The sequence below is a fragment of the Acanthisitta chloris genome, unplaced genomic scaffold, assembly GCF_000695815.1.
Source record: "Acanthisitta chloris isolate BGI_N310 unplaced genomic scaffold, ASM69581v1 scaffold7068, whole genome shotgun sequence".
NCBI classification, from domain to species: domain Eukaryota; kingdom Metazoa; phylum Chordata; class Aves; order Passeriformes; family Acanthisittidae; genus Acanthisitta; species Acanthisitta chloris.
Genome location: NW_008685281.1, coordinates 1,281 through 14,011, shown reverse-complemented (window position 1 = coordinate 14,011; position 12,731 = coordinate 1,281). Strand labels below are relative to the sequence as shown.

At 39.2% G+C, this 12,731-nt stretch overlaps 1 protein-coding gene across 1 annotated transcript; it reads right to left on the bottom strand.

Moving 5' to 3' along the window:
* Positions 1–711: 711 nt before the first annotated feature.
* Positions 712–11,768, bottom strand: UBLCP1 (ubiquitin-like domain containing CTD phosphatase 1). Its single transcript, XM_009079680.1, has 10 exons — positions 11,575–11,768; positions 10,553–10,644; positions 10,055–10,140; positions 9,851–9,966; positions 8,713–8,811; positions 7,336–7,373; positions 5,085–5,183; positions 4,555–4,671; positions 3,070–3,197; positions 712–1,735 (listed from the first exon to the last, which is right to left on the bottom strand). The coding sequence occupies exons 1-10, from the start codon at positions 11,726–11,728 to the stop codon at positions 1,708–1,710; spliced, it is 957 nt and encodes a 318-aa protein (XP_009077928.1). The 5' UTR covers positions 11,729–11,768; the 3' UTR covers positions 712–1,707.
* Between the last annotated feature and the right edge of the window lie 963 nt (positions 11,769–12,731).

Here is a 12,731-nt window from a genome sequence, read left to right as displayed (position 1 = left end):
TAACTTTGAGCAAAAATATGGGCACGGGTTTAAATACATTCCCTTGGTTCAGTTTTCTCTACCTGAGCAGCACAACAAACTCCACAGGGGATTCAAGTGCAATGCCTTGACTTTTTTCAGCTGTTTGAATTCAAAGGTATTCCAGTGCACCACACACCAGTCCTGTATTCTATATCTATGCTGCTGCAGCCTTTCCACTAGAGGATCACTGTTCTAACCTCAGGGGTTCTCCCTGAGCTGAGTGTACAGGACTCAGTCAACTTCTAGATCAGAAATCAGCTCTAGGAGACAAACCACAGGTATTCACCCTCCATACTTACCTAAAACATGATTTTTTTAATGTGTTGAGTTTCTGGTTTGCTAGTTTAAAACACAGCTTGCGTTGGCACTAAACCACACAGAGCTGTGGATGAGAAACTGTCTATTTTCTGACAGGTCACTGAGCTGCAGCCTCGTGTGCTCATCCCAACAGCTCATTTGTGCCTGCTGTCCTGACAGGCTGACATGTGCTGTCAAAGCTCCTTTCCTGGCCAGCCTAGTGCTTCACTATTCAGCACCACTGCCCTAATCTGCAGTGGCATATACCAGTCTCTTACTTAACCACTGACGCAAAACCAGTGTCTCTGGAACACAAAGAAATCCTCCCAAACCCCCCAAAACTGAATGTTTCTCTATTCTGCAAACTAAATATAAGGCAGCGCAGGACACAGATTATGAAAAAGGTATTTATTATTTACACAACTGCTATAGTTCCTTAAGAACAATATATACCATTTTTTTTATTTGAAAGGGTCAGTCTTCTTTCAAATCCATGAACTGCATAATGCACAAGTGTTGGAAATGCCAAACAGCAGTCACATCACACTTCTATAGTGCAGGCATAAGCAGCGCAAGTAAATGATACTTTGAGAACAGTATGGCTGAATATTGTATTTAAACACAGTGTTTGCACTTTGACAAGATTTAGCTAGAAGAGAACAAGGGTTTTGTTCATGCTTTGTTAGGAATGTGACTTTCCCAGCTGAGGTTTAAACCCTTTATCTGACATGGGGAACTTTTCAGGCAGGCTGCTTCTCACTGACCAAAGAGCAGTGGGTTTCTCTCCCTCAAATGTCAATCTTTTGTTTGCCAGTAAACACTGCTTTATAGTACAAGTTCACACACTGGGGTAAATTGGCCACAGAGGTGGTACTTTCCCATCTTACTGTCTTGCACAGAGAAACACTGACATACTAATACATACCAAACTTAGACAACTTGTAATTCATAGACTTAAATACTGGAACGGGAGAGGGAGACTGTTTCTAAAGATGGAGGGAATAGAGGACTTATACAATTCATACACTGCCAAGATTGGCTTTTTCATTCACTTTTTTTGGTCTAGATATTTTTTTCTCTAGTTTCAGAATGGTTTTGGTCTTTGATGGTTATGGCTGTACATCGGCAGCAAAGGAGAGGAAAGTATTTTGAGTAGTAACACCAGAGCTGAATGCAAGAAAAAGCAACTGACTTGTTTCTCCCACTTTGAGCTTATTGCTGTGATCTTTTAAAAAACCCACAACCAACCAACTGGAAGACCAAGTTTAGCAGTCATTCTGGCATTGGGTCCAGTGTCCAGCACTATGATACTCTAGCGTAAAAGCAAGGAAAAGTCCAATGATCTTAGTTATGTTCCCTTCAATTCAGTGCCACACAATTGCAGTAGTGTTACTGTCCTTGCTTCTTTGAAAGATACCTGAAAGAAACAAAAGTACAGGTTTTCACAGGTAGTCACAAAAATATCTACGACCTTAAGCTCAAAGTATGAACCTGCATCTTTTATCCCCAACAATCCTCCTACTGATAAACAAAAATTAGAAATGCAATCAATGCCACTTCTGATTTTTATTTAATTTTAACATTTTTCTAGTCCATGATATGTTATCTTACAGTAATTCCAAGCCATGTTTTTAGTTAGACTCTATCAGATTTTTTTAAACAATAGGGAGAAAGGAGATGGAAACCTATTTTACTCTAAGAGGATGGAAAATTACATCTGTTAGAAAAGTGGCTATTATGTCCTTTAAGATAAAAAGACCCATTAGTAATGGCACTCCTTCAAACAAACTCAAGGCTTTCATGAACAGTCATCCAGCATAACCTGGAAAGAACAGCTCTCCACTAGCTTTAGAGAATCTGAGTGAGTCTAGACTGCTTGTACTCTGATCTCACAGCTCTCTTAGCACTCGAGCTGGAGCAATCTGGCTATGTGGTGTGACAGTGAAGGTTTTGCAAACACTCTAGGAAAGAGAATCCAACCAGTTTCGCTGACAGTGTGAAACACCCAGTGAATTTCACTGCTTTGAAGGTTTAACAGTTGACTTTCTGTTCTAATCAGAAACCACAAAGAAAATGGTATCAAGCCTGCAAAGCTGTTTTTTTAAGCACTGAACAAGTGGGTTTTGAACAGTACATTGCACATACTTTATTTTTCACATGCACTGAAGCTTCAGGCAGTTGCATAAAACCATTAAGGAGAATTTTGCTCCAACACTTCAGCTAATTGTTTCTGAACAAGAATTAGGATGCTGGTACCCTAAGCATTTGGAAAACTCTTGTTCATAGCACAGTAACTTAACATTTTGAAGCTGATGAATACTGTAATACCACACAACCTGGATAGTGCCTGTAACATCCCAAAGCTCTGAAGTAACTGCCAGAAAAGTTGCCTCCTGACAAAGGAGTTAGCATCTGAACTGACAGCCTCACTTTGTACGGGTGGAAAGAGAGAGGTTTCCAGGCACCAGATTCCTTCAAATATTCTTTTCCTTTTAGGAAGCATAATTGGCAGTCCTGAATACTGGAGAAGTAGGAAAACACGGATGCATTCTGTCAAAATCTTATCTTTTTAGGGAAGTTGTCCAAACCACAGCCTTATTAAAATTCTACTCAAACTAAAGGACCTTCATAACTGTAAGTGATGTCAAAGATCATCAGCTCAGTTGTTTCCGGTCTTTGTACAGACAACCTCAAGCTAAACACACTGAGATCAGGGACAGAAGGAAGAAAGAACTTTGACTATGTTCTTACCTTTCCCAATGTTTGTGGTTCAGCTCCAAAAAGTCATCTAATTTTGCTATTTCTTTGAGGTATTGAGTGAGCTTTAGAAGCTCCTTGTCTTTATCCCGATTTAAATGTGCTTTCATAAAGGGCCTTATCTATACAAAACAAAGAAACTGAGCATAACCATTTGCTCACAGAAAGAAAAATGCTTTAGATTATAATTTACCACCTAATAAATGTATATTTTCAGTTCCATGCAAAGTTATAACTTCTTGCAGGGTAAGAGGAAGCAAAAACTTTTCCATCAGTGCTCACATCCAGTTTGTCCTGTTGTTCATGCAAACTGGACTGGGGGAATTTTGCTTTGTGCCAACCAGGATGAAATTTGTTTTGTCTTGCACTTCTTCAAGCCTTCCCCTCCTAGACAGACTAATCAAACCATCTGGAAGGGACTGGCACATTTTCTAATATGAGTTCATAGAGATTTTTGCAGGAGGTAGGAGAGGTTTCAGCTCTGCTTTGTGACCTGTGTGGCAGCACCGGAACCAAATGCCTTTTTTCCAACAAAAAGCCTCTGACTACAACCATAGCCTCTGTGAAAAGAGATGTCAGAAGTAAAGCTGATCTGACAACTGCTTTAAACTTGGAATACATTACACCTGAGCCTTGCTTCAGGGATTCAATGTTCCTGTCTGCAGCTGTTAACAACATTCTGACAAACATCCTTCAAATCAGAGCTAGAGGGACCTCTCTGGGAATCCTCTCCCAGCAGGATCTTTGCTATTCCTGATTCTCTTTCCAATTGAGATCATCTTGTTAGATCTCATCAACTGCTGTTCTCTTCACATCATGGATGCTTTGAAAGAAATACCACCGTGAATTTCTGCATTTGAAAACATCTTCTTAAAAGAAGTTTATGAAAGCTCCTCTAGCATCACACTGCTCCACTACCATACATGAGTAAAAATTTCAGTTGCATTCGTATTCTTCAGAACCAGCACTAACAACAGAGCCCAAATTGGTTGAGAATTGTAGAAAATGAAATATTTGCTGTTCTGCAGTGAAAATGGCTCAAGATGTTAGTTATTTCTCACTGCAGAATGCTTGTGATTACACTGGAATACTATCACGAACCACAGTGACTTGTTATTTGATTTGTTTCCTGAAGACAATCACTCTTGAGACTGAACATCACATATTTCAATGGTGCCTGCCAGTAATGCTCAACTGGATTCTGGCTTGCAGGTGTAACCTAAACAGAAATTATAATTTCTTTGGTTTTGGTAGTCTCTTCACAGCTCAGTAAGAGTGAAACAGCTTCATAGCTTAATAGTGAAACGAAGTAGCTTTAATACTACTATGAGAGAAATATTAGTCCAGACAAATGCACTGTAAATATAAATTATAACAAAATTTGTATCTTTTCTAGTGAAGGACAGTATGATATAGCAAAGAATCATGAGAAAGTATCAAGGAAAAGTAGTCATACGTGAAAATTCCAGTGCAAATTACCTTGAGTCCATTTTGTGGATTCATTAGGAAGTTTCGGCCAATATCATCAAACATAATAGTATTTTTTTTGCTGTAATACTCTGAAAACTTTCCCCAGATAACACCAAGAGGCTTCACCTGCAAATACAACAAATGCAAAGTACCTGAGGTAAATCAGATCACATGCAGGAGCTGTAAATATCACTCTGAGTCCAACCTTGCATGGACACTTGTATTCTTTTGCTTTAACATTAGCAGGTAGCTCATAAAGCTTTCATAAAGGAAGATATGTGAAATGATAGCACATACTAAATACCCCACATGAAGGAAAACCTTTCTGTTGGTACTAAATTTTTAAAGTTGTGACATTCGAATGAACTATTCAAAATCTTAATAGAGACTTTCAGTAGAAAAACCAATTTTTAGTTCCAAGATTCTTACAGTTTTCTTGCCTGAAAACTCCAGCTCAACTTTATTGCTGAATATTTCAAAGGGGTATGATAACATGTCAGCTGAATGTAGAAAGAGATCATGAAAAAACATGTACTTACATCTATTAGTCCTCTTCTAGGAGTGTGCACTGTTATCATGGCAGCACTGTCCAACATGAAAGTTATCTTGTAGTTTGCATTGGTGCTCACTCCAAGCTCCTACATCAGAAAGGTTTAGTATTAAAGCTTCTAATTATGACAGTTTTACTGCTGACCAACTGGGCTCACAACTATAACACATTGTTTGTGACAGGGTGAGCTGCAGTAGATTACCAGAGACACTAAAAATAGATATCTGGGGCAATTTAAATCTGTTACACAATGAGAATCATAAAAGTACACTGCGCTGCCATGAGAGAAAAGCTGATGGGAACTTATTTTTGCAGTGTTTTCTATCAGGAACTTAACAACTGATGTCAGCATAAAAGCAAAGCAACTTTGCAGAAGAGGCAGAATCCAGAGGCCTTGCTCATACCCTCATGAATAATCTTTCACAAGTTCCACATACCTCCACTTTACTTCCTACAGCAACTCTGTACTCCCTGCTAGTTGTTCCTTACAGTGAGTTGCACAAACCACAGCCCAATCGAAGATGAAACATGCAGCAACAGCTCATTGTTACCTGCTGCACATGTCCAACACAGACATCAGAAATCTGTCAGTTTGCACTTTAAACATCTGATAACTCCTGAAATAAAGACTCTAAGGGAAACATCCTTTTTAGACACAAAAAAAACCCTGACTAGATGAGAGCATAATTTCCATTTCAAATCCTTTCCAAAGCTGAAAGGTACCAGTAAAATCTGCTGATGTGGTATAACATGGATATTGCTGACAGTTTCTGGTGTATGTAACAGCAGTAATATGCAAAACTACACAACAAGGGGAAAACATCTACTCCAACAGCTCTCCTGCAAAGATCCAGCCACACTTAACTCATTTGCTTTCATATGGAAAGGTGAATCTTGCAAATGAAAAGCACTACCTGTGTCAGGATCCTGTTACCCTGACAGAACCAGCTGTTCTAGACTGTTTGAATTCCAGGCATAAATAGATTGTAAATGAGAGATTAAATTTGCTTATCTGACACTCTCTTCTTTTTACTGCTCTTCCTGCTTTGTAGTATCAAACAAAAGCTTTAATGCCAAGTGTTCCTGGGATCACTGATCCCTGACAAAAAGTGAAACTTCTGGAGATAGGCACTGATGCCAGGAGTTTAAGGAGAAACAGCAGGTGGCGTCTAGTGGTAGGAATCTCAGCGGAATAAGATTCAGGAGTAGGCACAGAAAGGTGGTGATTCAGCAATACAAAGGAGCTGGAAAAGCAAACTAGACATGTAGCAAGGTGACCAGTGCAGGGAGAACAGCCCAGTGTTGACTGGTTTTCCACAAGCTTGAGTCCTAGCACTACACTGACAGGCAAAACACAAACACTGCCGCAAGAAATGTAATGTTTGTAAGACTCAACACTGATTTTACTCGCAGTAGCTCCATAGCTGGGATTAAAGGTTATTTCTGAGATCACTCTGAGGCATTTTTGTTTATAAAAAATTGCAGCAATTAATTATCTTGAGGAAGAGAACACTGGAAAATGTGCTTTGCTCTGCTATAACCTGAAAAAATAGTGTATACTAGTAAATGGAGATATAAAAGCTTAAATTTAGAAAAAGTTTTTCCTGAAATTGAAACAAGCTTTGATTTATAAAGACACCAACCAAACACACAGCAATTCTTAGTAAGCTCATTAGATTTACAGCTAAGCCTGACTGTACATATGTTTACCACGAGGTCAGCTGTGCAAAATTGGCTTCCTGCCTGATTTCAGCAGGGAAGAAACTGGGACTGAGAGAAGAGTTCTTAGGGGATGTTTAACAAGGCAAAGGAAACTAGAGACTCACAGAGCTGCAAGAGGGAAAGATAAATATGAACAGTTTCCTCTTGATAACCTATTCCAGCATGCCACATCTGCCTGCTCCTTTAAAAAAAATAAACTTCAAACTAGAACTCTATAATTAGAGATAAGATGAAAGCAACTGTGAAGGCTGCGTGACTAATCGAAGTTTCAGCAGGTACTGACTTGTGTTTAGTTGTGCTAAACTTAGCACCTACTGCTGATAGTTTGTGTGGAACTCTAAAATTAGATTCCATCTAGTTTTGTGATAAAGATAATTTAAAGGGACTGTGAAAACTTTAAAAAAACCTCAGGTTATGATTCATACAACCTCCTCAGTTTCTAACCAGCTGAGCATGAGTCCAACACGTGAACAGTTCCTCAGACCAGAAACAAATCGGAGATTTTCAGAACAACTTACTTTCATTTTAGCTTCAATCCACTTCATATTAGTAGCAGCTGAAACAAGAGGGAGAAAACAGAAAGAATCCTCTATCAAAAGAAGTCATTGACAGGCAGAAAAGAAACAAGCCAAGAAATTGTTCACTTAATAAGTCAAATTATAATGCAAAATTTAATTTCACAAAGATCCATCCTCAACGCAGCTTTTAAGGTCGCTGCCTTAAAGACAGTTTTCCTTCGTGGAAGTCTATTTTTTTTGTAAAATATTACTTCTCACATGAACAACTTGAAGCACTGCAAACTTAAAACCACTTTCTAGATCAGCTACAGGTGAAGCACAGTTTGCAGGACCATGAGACTTGGGCTACACCTGCTCTGAGGAACCACACAGGTGCAGGATTTCCTCCTGGAAGCAATGCTAAGGCCTGGAAAGGACAAAATGTCAACGTTGCTCACTGATCTAAGAATACGCAGAAATACTGTTCCAGACTCTGAAATTCTGTAATACAATTTTAATATGGTTTGAACCCTGCACTGGCTTAAGTCTGTTCTCCAGCTGTTGGCCAGGAAAAGAACCAGCAGGCAAAGGCAAAAGGATCAAGCATCCTTGTAGACAGGAGAGTTTGGTTGATTTGTCAGTTCCCTACTCATTGTCTGGACTGAGATACTTTGTAAAGATCACTATCAAAGAGCGTTTGAATGTTGATTACACAGTTCTGTTACCTCAACCACTTGTTTGTTTGTACAAAGTACCACTCAGTAAAGTGATGCTGAGCTTTACACTAAGATTAGACCCATTCCTGTGAGGAATATGTGGTGCTTTTTCACATAGGAATTACTATTTTTCTAAAATATCTCAAGAGTTGTGTGAATTACAGCCAAACATTCCCGTATTGTTTCACATCTTGTGATTCACACTCAAAAGCAATATAAAGATCTCCCACATGGAGTCTCTGCTCTCTGCCCAGTTCTCTTTCATATCTTTGTTGATTATTTGGATGAGGGGATTGAGTGCACCATTAGCATTTCACAGATGACACAAAGTTGGGGGGGAGTGTGGATCTGCTGGAAGGCAGGAGGGCTCTGCAGAGGGACCTGGATAGGCTGGAGAGATGGGCTGATTCCAATGGGATGAGGTTTAACAAGGCCAAGTGCTGGTCCTGCACTTTGGCCACAACAATCCCATGCAGCACTTCAAGCTGGGGACAGAGTGGTGGATTCACTATCCCTGGAAGTTTTTCAAGATGAAACGGGATGTGCCACTTAGTGCCATGGTCTAGTAGCTACAGTAGGGTTGGACTTGATGATCTTGGAGGTCTTTTCCAACCTGGCTGATTCTATGGTTCTATGAATAACAAATTACAATAAAGTCTTAGGCATTGAGTATAAAACTTACACCAAATTACAATATCATAATCCTCATATGCAGAAGTCAGGAATTCATGGAGGTACGGCCTCATCAGTTCTACCCCAGTTTCAGCACAAGATCTGTGGTCTGAAAAGAATGTAAGAGATAAGCAATTCATTACTAAAGTGTAAGATAGTAAAGTTCAGTCTGACTTTCCAATCTATCCAGAGACCTGAAGAATTTCATGAAGGAAGCACTGAAGCACTTCAGAATCATGAATGAATTGACAGAAAATTACCATTCCCATTTTAAAAGTGGAAAGAAGAAGTTAAGACGATATTTATCTGTTGGTCCTTACAGGTACTTGAGGGCTTAGCTAATAATTAAATCAGGGACCTCTGAGTATGAATATCTTTGAAAAGTCAGGACAAATAATTCATTTGTGCACTTAGCAAATTTGTACCAGGCCAGACATGAAACAGATTCCTTCAAACTTCGTCCAGTTAATTGTGTGAACATACATCAGTCTTATTTCAGAGATGCAAACATTGCCTGTTCCAACTCAAAAACTGCTGCCAAAATCTGCTGGCAGAAGACCTCCAAATACAAATTTTAAACTCAGCAATAGGTTGAATTTTGATCTCAGTTTGGAAACAAATCCCATCAAAAAGGAAAGCTAAGGAAAAGGAGTAAGGCGAGCTATTACTTACTGCTTATAGTCAAGCTGCCATGCCACACCTACATCCCAGAAAATTAAGTCAGAAGGAAAATTCCGGCTTCCAAAAAAACCAGCTTGACAGAATTTTCAAGTAAAACATGTCTAGTTATGATCTGTAAATAAAATTTGAAGCTATTTTCCCACATCCCCAAAAGTGGAGTCAATCAGGTATAGACTTGAGATCATTATTTAAGACTACCTTGTCCTGTCACCCTGATGTCCAAGGTACAGGTTGTCAAGACAAAGACTATTTGGACAGAATACTGAACTGCTACTTTTTTATGTCTTCTTGCAGCAAGTGAATAGCTGCTGCACTAAAATCAACAACATGCAACACCTTAAAAGACAATGCTTTAAAAAACAGGAGCTGAACACCTCAGACAAAGCAAAAGTTACTCAACAAACATGATCTGGCAAACAAATTGACCTCTTAAACAAACAAAACCCCCAAGTTGCAGAAAAACTCACCAAATAGTGTATAATCAACATCTAGCACCAGCAGCTTTTTCCCTTCTCTAGGAGGATTCAGGATTTCCACTTTGTATTCTTTAACTCTACGGGAAATTTTTAGTAGATTTTCTTCCCTAATGTAACAGCACAAAAAGTTACAGTTAATGAAAATGCACACTCTACATTCAACAACAAACTGTTTCGATAGCTAAAACTCCTAACCTATTTTCTACTTCCACAACTTCCTCTTCAATGTCAAAGTCGTTGACCACATCATCGTTGTCGGGAGGTGGCCCAAGGACATCTTCCTAGAGGAATAACAGTGATAAAACATAACTAGGATCACAGAAGGAAAATAGCAATGGATATCAAGTTTCTGTTACTGCACATTCCAGGACAAAAATACTATTTAACCAAAATTATTTTACTTGATTGGATTGAATTGAAAGGATTACTAAAGTATCTTGATACTTGTTTAGATTTGAGAAGTTAGTGAATATCATATAGCTTTGTACAAGCCCAGAACAATGCAGGAGTTTGATGGATACACTGCTCAGAGTTCTGCAGCAAAGCTCACTTTGCATAGAAAAATAAACACAGAAATCTACAGTACTACCATTTTTCAAATGATTACTGGAATATTCAAAGTTAAGATCACCGTTAGAAGACATGTAAGCATTTTCCCCCTGTTTAAAGCTAACAAACAAGTCAAATATTTACCAAACTCTCTTCACGAGTGCCCATCATCATGATTTTAGTATTTGGTTTCAACTTGAGAGCTCCAAGCTTGACATCATCATCTGCAGGTTTGCCTACGATGCAAGCAGATAATGTTTGGGGTTTTTCACTGGGGTAGAGATCTTAGAAGAAAGTCACTACATTTCATGCTTAATCAAAATAAGCTCCCTGTAAAATACCATTTACCCCAAGCTGTGGTATTGTCCTCTTCCCTCATAAAGTGTCCTGGTTTTGTCTGGGACAGAGCTCTCTCTTCCCAGAGGCTGGTGCAGTGCTGTGCTTTGGATTTAGTGTGAGAACAATGTTGATAACTCACTGATGGTTTAGTTGGTGCTAAGCAGTGCTTACTCCAAGTCAAGGACTCTTCAGTTTCCCATGCTCTGACAGTGAGCAGGTGCACAAGAAGCTGGGGGGAACTGGCCAAATGGATATTCCATACCATAGAACCATAGAACCTCATTCCCAGCATATAAACTGGGGGGAACTGGCTAGGAGCCACCAATCACTGCTCAGGGACTGGATGGGGATCAGTCAGTGGGTGGCAAGCAATTGTATTGAGCATCACTTGTTACTCTTGGGGTTTATGCCTCTTTCTCCCCTTGTCATTAGTATTACTAATGTTATAATTATTATATTTTACTTTGTTACAATTATTAAACTGTTCTTATCTCAACTCATGAGCTTTACAGCCAGCAGCTCTGTGGTCCTTAGTTGCTGGTTAAACCATGACATACAGGTACATTACTTGCCTGGCTAGCAGCAATTTAACTTTTTTAGCATGCATTTGCCCCATTTCTATGACAACCACTAAAATATGACCAGGTAGGTATATAATAATAAACACTATCTGGTGGTTTATAAAATATCTGTGTTCATGTTCATTCAAGAGCTACACCTGGGAGGTAGAGGCCCTGCTGGTGTAAACATCCTGCCTAGGTTTAGAGGATGTTTGTCCTTAAACATCTCAGGCACATCCACAACAAACAGGAAATAAGAATAGTTACCCTTCATTTTAAGTCCAAGTAGTTTTTGACGCTCAGGTAACACTCCAGTAAGGCCTTTAAGGGACTGTTTGAGATCCAACACTGTGTCTTCTTCTGACAGTGAGGTTATCGTATACTCCTGTCCACCCCATTTTATTATGAGAGAGAGAGACATCCTTGGAGCATATGTTCAGTGTTGTTTTCTGAATAATCTGCTGCAGGAGCAAAACACAAAGATCATGAAAGGAAGAAACAGGAAATTTGCTCTTTTTAGAAGACAAACCACAACACCTATTTAAAGTATTCCTGATTTTTTTATTATATTGCACATCAAAGAGCTGTTTGTTTCGCATGAGCATATGATAAACGTGTTGATAAAGTCTTGAAACAAAGGGAGAAAGAACAGTGTTCAAACTGGGGCTCTGAGCTCCACTTTGACGTATCCAGCAATGTCACATTCGAGGTTTGCTGTGTGTTCTGTGCAGGTACAGCCTGTGCACTGCACACCCAGAGCAGAGCACTGCAGCACCACACAAGTCATTGCAAAGCTCAGAAACGTCCTCTGCAATACTTATGCAACCAAACCAGCCATGGATACCTTTACAGATGCAATAACAAAACAGCAAATATGAAATACCTAAACCAACTAAACACAAAAATAGTTCTGAGCCTAACAGTCCATTTATGGCATTGGATTTCTCTAATCCCTTTCACTGTGCAATACCTGCAGCAATACACACCCCAGGTCACATCTCACTGTAGCAACATCCAAGTAGGAATTTGAAAACAAAGCCAAAACACACACCTACACAATGCAATTACACTGTAAGGACTGCACTTTCATTGCAGTGCTGACAAAACAACCATAATTACACTATCTTTAATTTACACAGCATCGTTTATACAAATTGTATTTAACAGTTTAGTCTTACATTAAACACGGTAGAAAACCAAGATTTTTAGCTTAATGCAAAAGAAAGAACATGGGTCTTTTTCCTGTTAGGGCTTGAAAATAAAGAATCAAGGAGATAGGAAAGTATGAAAAAGCTGTTAGAGATTGTCAGGAGATGCAGAGAAGATGCCTCTGCACCACTGAGGATGAAATTCTTCTCAAAAGGCTGATATTCAAACAGAAAAGAGAGCAGACCTGTGAAAAAAATGGAGCTATCAACTTCAAG